The 6,890-nt window shown below is 53.5% G+C and overlaps 1 protein-coding gene across 1 annotated transcript in view; it reads left to right on the forward strand.

The window, feature by feature from the left end:
- The window catches only part of SND1 (staphylococcal nuclease and tudor domain containing 1), a 420,919-nt gene extending 415,317 nt beyond the window's left edge, over nt 1–5,602 (forward strand). Inside the window, exons 20-24 of the mRNA XM_077857229.1 lie at nt 281–350; nt 1,414–1,527; nt 3,043–3,246; nt 4,851–4,895; nt 4,998–5,602. Of these exons, the coding sequence (XP_077713355.1) occupies nt 281–350; nt 1,414–1,527; nt 3,043–3,246; nt 4,851–4,895; nt 4,998–5,063 (499 nt within the window). The 3' untranslated portion in view covers nt 5,064–5,602. The remainder of the gene's footprint in view (nt 1–280; nt 351–1,413; nt 1,528–3,042; nt 3,247–4,850; nt 4,896–4,997) is intronic.
- Nucleotides 5,603–6,890: the final 1,288 nt, after the last annotated feature.

Here is a 6,890-nt window from a genome sequence, read left to right on the forward strand (position 1 = left end):
CTTGTTGCTTTATGCCCCAAGGACACATTAATCTGCTCCACATGCTCCCTTCTCCCTCCCCCTGCTCCCAGTGAGGCTCTGATTCCATTAGATGGTGGCCACCATGCCCCGCACCTGGGCCTTCATGGAGTCTGAGAACTGCCCTCTGCGACACCCAGGGGTGTTCACTCTGAGCCCAGAGCAGGGAAGTGTTGTGCCACTTCCCTGCTGTCACTAAGGCTCCAGGGAGGCCAGACTCTCTAGGGCTGGCCCTTGAGCTCTGCCTGTACTGCCGTTGCAGGTACCGCGCCCGAGTGGAAAAAGTCGAGTCTCCTGCCAAAGTGCACGTCTTCTACATTGACTATGGCAATGTGAGTGTGGGGGACCAGGAAAGTGGAAGAGTAGGCAAAGAGGGGGCCCCCGGGGGGCTGCCAGGGTCATTCAGCACAATAGTCCCCTGCGTCAAGTCCCTCTGAGCTCTCAGAGGTTCCTGCAAGCTCTGAATCCCTTCCTGACTCCACGGTGAGCATGTAAACATCTCTGCGGTTCGTGTTACAGGCCACTGAACCCTGAGAGACCAAGCACAGCTGATGTATCTCATCAGAGGTCTCTGAGCTCTGAGGAGTCTCCTTTCTGGGCACTAAGGATGAGTGCCCAGCCACACCCAAGGTTGGCTCATCTTCTGCCCAACTTCTTTGAAGAGAGAGCCCATGGAAGTTCTCACTGCCCCACAGCTCCTGGTCCTCATGCTTGACTAGTTGCTTGTGTGCTGATCCCCAGCACGTGCCCAAACCTAGGCTTGCTGGGAAAGGACAGTCGTAAGGGAGCAGAGTGACGAGCACCCTTGAGAAAAGCCCTTAGGGCTGGGCCTGGGAGTCTGTTAACAATTCTGGAAGATTCCCTGTGGGCACGGCAGCAAGCAGCAAGGAGAGAAATTTGGAGTTCAGAACCATGCTACTCCTGATGTTTGTCCACTTTCCTCAAAGGCTAGGCTTGAGGGTCAATTAGCAGAAGCCCAGAGTTGGTCCATGCTCCCAACTTAGCACCAGGGGATACACAAAAGAGGTCCTGCCATGTTGCAGGACTGTCGGGACCCTCAGTGTGTTTTTCCAGCAGAGCACCCCCTGGCCTGTGGAAAAGTATTCAAGGAATCACAGAGGGAAAGCATTGGGAAAAGGTGGAAATCGTGGCTAGAGATCAGTGATCAAGTTGATTATTTTAGTAGACACCAGGTGTGCCAACACCAGGCCCAGGGTGAGAAGGTGTAAGCCATGGCTGCCTGCTTGCACATGCGGCTAAGTGGGAGCAAGTCGTGGCCGGGGCCTGAGTTACAATTCCAGAGACCCAGTCACAGGAGTCATCTTGTGAGAGAGTAAGGGCAGGGGTGGGTGGGCATCAAGTATGTAATGCTCTTGCCTGACATGTCCTCTGCAGAGAGAGATCCTGCCGTCCACCCGCCTGGGGACCCTCCCACCTGCCTTCAGCACTCGTGTGCTGCCTGCTCAGGCCACAGAGTATGCTTTCGCCTTCATCCAGGTGCCCCAAGACGTAAGTCTTCCTTCCTTCCTTCCTAAGAAGGCTGTCCCGTGACATTCAGCCACTGATGGCGGCCCTCACAGGCTACTAGGAGATAGAAACAGTGACCATTAGCCTTTTAGTGACAGGACTTAAGAGATGGGAGTGACCAAGGAAGTTGAGGGAAGGTGCCACAGAGGAGGTGGCATTAGAGCATCTGAGCTGATTCTGTAGATGGATGGGCCCAGTGGGCCAGAGCACTTTGGGCAAAGACTAATCCACACGGTTGGGAGTCTGGGACCTTGTGGGCAGTGGCAAGAGATGAAAATGGAAAGATAAATCAGGGCCTGATGGGTAGGGGCAGGATTTTCGGCATAGGTGTGACACGGTCAAATCTGGTTCTGCAAGTTCCTCCAGGGGCCATTGTCAGAGACTGGATGGGATAGTAGTGGAAGTCCAGGCTAGACACAGTGACAGCCTGATCACACCAATGTGCCACAGGGGCACTGTTTGGGGAGGGGAAGCAGGAAATGCGGAACAGAAGATGACTGGGTTTCTTACATGTGGCTATGATGTTGTTGGCCAAGATACTAGGACAAAAAGGAGCAAATTAGGGGCTGTGGGAACTCCAGGCAGCTTGATAGTGTTCAGTTTGGAAAGCGAGGAGACCTAGAACCACAGAGTTGGGAGCCAAAACCATGGGCACATATAGGACAGTATGTGGAAGACAGGTTGTGGAAGAGAGAGTCTTGGCAAATGCTGGCCTTCCCAAATCCAACGAAGAACCTGAGACAATGTGCATCCAGAGAGGAAAATGTGGGCTCAGGGTGGCAGAGCCACCCACTTTCCAGAAGTGAGGAGCCGATCTGCAGTGTCCAGCTCCCTGGGAAGGTCAGGCATAAGGCTTGGCGAGTACCCTTGGCTTCAGCCCTAACAGAGGTCCCTGGTGCTCAGAGCAGGGTCTGAACAGCCTGCTTGGAGCTGCTGCCAGATGGAGGGTGCTAAGGAGCAAATGGTAGGGTAGGAATTGGTGCCATAGAACATTTTATGCCTTTTCATGAAATTTGCTGAAGGGCAGAAGAGAAACAGCGGTAGAAAGTGGTGACAGCATAGGTCAGGGGCATGATGGAGAGAGCCTGAGAGGTCAGTGCATGCACAAAAGCAGGACTATGAGGGGTCAGGGCACTAGAGCACAGTCTGGTGGGGGTGGGAGATGATGGGGGGCCAAGACAGCAAGTGGAGGGTCAGTTTTGGATGGACAAAAGCCACTTTTTCTCAGAGACAGAAGGCAGGTGGGCAGGGTATAGGGGTGGTGACAAGATTGGGATATATGCAGATAGGCTAGGTGGGGAGGGAAAGGACAGGCCAGGGAGAGGGGATGCTTCCTGTCTGGAGGCTCTTTCCTTCCTTGTTAGGAAGTGGGGAATGAGATGCTTGCACCTGCTGGACACTTACTTGGAGGTCCGTGAACAGGACCTGGGGCCCACGTGGCTGTCTTTAAAGCTCACCCTTCTGCCTCCCACTAAGCTGCATGTGTGTCTGCTCCAGGAGGATGCTCGAACAGACGCTGTGGACAGTGTGGTACGGGATATCCAGAACACTCAGTGCCTGCTCAATGTGGAACACCTGAGCGCTGGCTGCCCCCATGTCACCCTACAGTTTGCTGATTCCAAGGGGGACGTGGGGCTCGGCTTGGTAAAGGAGGGCCTGGTCATGGTGGAGGTGCGCAAGGAGAAACAATTCCAGAAAGTGGTACGTGATGTGGAACCAGGCTGCCAGTGCTCCCCACCTGCCATCACAGGGGGGCTGGGGCCGCATCAAGAGCCAGTGACAAAGCAGGGAACTCTCCATCCTGCTGTTCCTGCTAGAGAAAGATAATGGATTTGGGTTTGTTGGGGTTTAAAAAAAAAAAACTAATTACATCTCAAATTAATTGGCTGCAGGCTTGGCTGAGAATGCAGCTATAAGCTAGAGCGGGAGGGTCCCTTAGCATGTGCCCCCAGGTGGCAGGCTGGAAAAGCCTTGCCAGGGGTGGCCTGGAGAGGGCCGCCACCTCCCTTTATCATTCCTTCTCTCTAACATAAACTCCCAAGTCTGGAGCCAGCTGCTCACTTGCAGTGCCACTTGGAGCCAGATTCAACTGGGATGGGCCTAAGGGACTGCCCCTGCCACCCTCCTGCCTCTCTGAAAAGCCACCCCCTCCCACCCCCCACCCACCCAGAGTATGGAGCTGGGCCTGAGTCTTCCGGTGCGGAGATGGGGAAGGCACCTGGGGCCTCGCTGCTTCACAGGCTGGACCATGAAGGGCCTGTGGCTGACACCTGGGACCCACCTGCACTGCCTTTCTTACTAAGCATTGGGAGTTGGGATGGGCATCTCCCCCTCAGGACGGACTGGGGGGAAGCCTGTGCCCTCCTGCGGAACCCAGCTCCTCCCCACAGTCTCTCTGAGAGGAGGGATGAGAGCGGCAGTGCTGAAAGCAGCCTTCTCTCTCCAGTGTGCCTTTTCCCAGGCCTCTCTTTCTTGCGGCCTCTGGGTCTATGGCACTGGTTGTGCAGGATGGTGATTCATTTGGAACAAGACCACAGTGTGAATTGCTACTGTGTCTCCTCTGGACAGGAGAAGCATGACACCCCTAGTCTTCTCACTAGAGACCCCCAGTGTCTTGAGATTGCCCTTGGAGTTGACCTAAATTTCCCTGTAAATGTTTGAGCTCTCACTGTCTCCCCTAGGAAGCTACCCATAACGTCTCTGGTGTCTAGAACATTCCTTTGCCCAGTATCTGAGAATAAACACCCTACAAGTGTTCATTCATTCACTGATTTTCTTTCAACAAGGTTTTATTGAGGGCCTACGAACCTCCGTGAGTAGGAGACATTTCTGCCACTATGGAGCCTACATTCAAACATGAGTTGACAAAAAACGTATATACTGAGTCAGTGAAATTAACTGATAGGAGATAAATAAAAAAAAAAAAAAGATAAATGCAACGGAAAAAGAGAAAATAGAAATAAAAGGAATCAGTGTGGGGGAGGGATGATTAGAATTCAAAATGGGATCATTTGAGGCATCACTGAGATGGTGATGCTTTATCAGTTCTCAAAGAAGCAAGATTAGTAGCCAGGTGGACATGAGGGGAAGAGTGTTTCGGGCAGATGGAAGAGCCAGTCCAAAGAATCAGGGAACAGCAAGAAGGCCCATGTGACCATGCTCTTTGGATTCTGTTCTGAGGGAGCTGGCGACCCGCTGAGTGGGGGAATAACGCAGACCAGACCCAGGCAGCCCCCAGGGTCATTCTGGCTGTTCAGTGGCAAATACCCTCTTTGTGACCTCCCTTTCTTCCCTTGTCCCTCCAGATCACAGAGTATCTGAATGCCCAAGAGTCAGCCAAGAGCGCCAGGGTGAGTTTTTGCCTCAAGGGCTCCACGGGAAGCTGAGAAAGGGGGCTTAATTCTAGGGTTCCAACGGGTCCCACCTCACAGTCATTTTCTGCCTTTTCACAGCTGAACCTGTGGCGCTATGGAGACTTCCGGGCCGACGATGCTGATGAGTTTGGCTACAGCCGCTAAGGAAGGAAGCGGGTCTGGCCCCCAGCCCCGCTCACACCAGTACCTCCTCCTCTGCAGGGAGGGTGTTTTCAGCTCCAGACCCCAGATCAGGGGTGTAGATTGGGTCCAGCTTTGCTTCAGTGTATGGAAATGTCTTGTGGGGCACCATCTGGGCTGGAGGTGGGATGGGGGAGCCCAAGGCTTTCAGAGGGCAGGCCATTGTCTTCTGAGATGACAGGCACTGCTGTCCACAGTCTGTCCCAGCTGATTTTGTGTTTTTATTTGGCAGTTTTGTTTTTAAAGTTGTCCTCAAATCAGGAACATGAAAGACTTTGTCCTAACATAGGGCATGATCCTGACACCCAAGGCCAGCTGGCACCCCACTTCTATCCCAGATTGCCTTTCTCCCCAGCTCTCTGTCCACCTGTTGATTGATTATGTGATTCTTCTGATACGTCCATTCTCAAATGCCAGCGTGTCTACATCTGCCCCCTGCCAGCCCTCCCCACTTCTGTATTTAAAGCTTTCAAGGCCCAATAAAATAGTACCTGCTGTCTGCAGCTCTTATTGGTCATGGTGGAGTCCAGAGCCTGGGGTCTTGACAGCCCCAGCAGGAGAAGACTTGGGCACTTGATTGACCCTCAGCATAGTCATCTGCATGCCTGGCCTCAACCCTAGAAACGGCCAGTCAGGGGAAGCAGAGCAGTTCTTCAAAGTCATGGGCAACTCCCAGAACCTGGGAGGCATGATGGCACCTGGCCATCCTGCAGAAGGCTGGAGAGCTTCTCTTTTAACTCGTCAGTCCAGACTCCCCACTGCACGTGGCTGCCCTCAAGGACCTGGAAGATTTAGAGCAGCTTGGCAAGCAGTGCCCAGGAGTGGCCACACACAAAAGGCTGGGCTCGGTCTCACCAGGCCCCTATGGAGAGTCGCTGATACTGTCCTTTGCCAAGTTCTGCTGGAGCCCCGGCAGGGGGTCAGAAGGAACTCTCTTCCCTCTCCTGCTGTGGCTGGAGTAAAGGCTAGCACCAGATAAGCTGGCACAGTGTGTGTTAAGGATTGGGGGCCCCAGTGCCTGCCCATCTCCTTCCAGTGTGTGTTCTTTGGAAAATGGAGCTGCTAGAGGACAAGGGCAAGTCCAAGAGGGGTCTCGGCTGCTCGCCAAGGAGACCCTGACATTCCAGGTTAGTTCCTGCTCTGTTTGACTTAACAGAGTAACCTCCAGGGGATCGAGGTAGAGCTGGCCACAGAGCTCAGAAACCCCAGGCCACTCCTCCCCCCTCCCCCCCTCCCCCGATGGAAGAGGGAGGCTCAAGAGCAGCCACTGTCATGTGCTGTGAAGAACCTGTTGTGTGAGTCCGAGAATGCTAGGGAGAGAAATGAGGTATACGACAGGTCACCATAGTGTCCTGGGAATCTGCCTCATCTGTGCAGCCCTGCCCTTCCTAGGCACATAATCCTGTGAAACATGGCATACCTTCCTGGTGGCCCGACATTCAATCCCCCATTTCCAATCTGGGACGGTGCTCCAAGCTGCCATATAAGGTTGGTCCTTTGATCTTGAAGAAAGTCAGGGGAGGTGGTAGGGCCTGGCTGGCGAGCTCTTATTCCTAAACCAAACATCCTAGATCTCAGAAAATTCTGGTTCTTGGCAATTCTGCTCCTACACCTGCTTGTTGAGGCCCAGAGTTTACATGGGGTTCTACCCAGAACCTGTCTTTTAGGTGAAAAGATATGTGCTTCCTGAACTCAGGGTGCATTCTAGCTAAGGAGAGAGGTGAGTGGGGGAGAAGTGTGTGTGCATCTCTAGAAACCGTGTGCTTCCTTTCCCTTGAAGACTCCCATTTC

Source organism: Canis aureus, chromosome 18 (assembly GCF_053574225.1).
Source record: "Canis aureus isolate CA01 chromosome 18, VMU_Caureus_v.1.0, whole genome shotgun sequence".
NCBI classification, from domain to species: domain Eukaryota; kingdom Metazoa; phylum Chordata; class Mammalia; order Carnivora; family Canidae; genus Canis; species Canis aureus.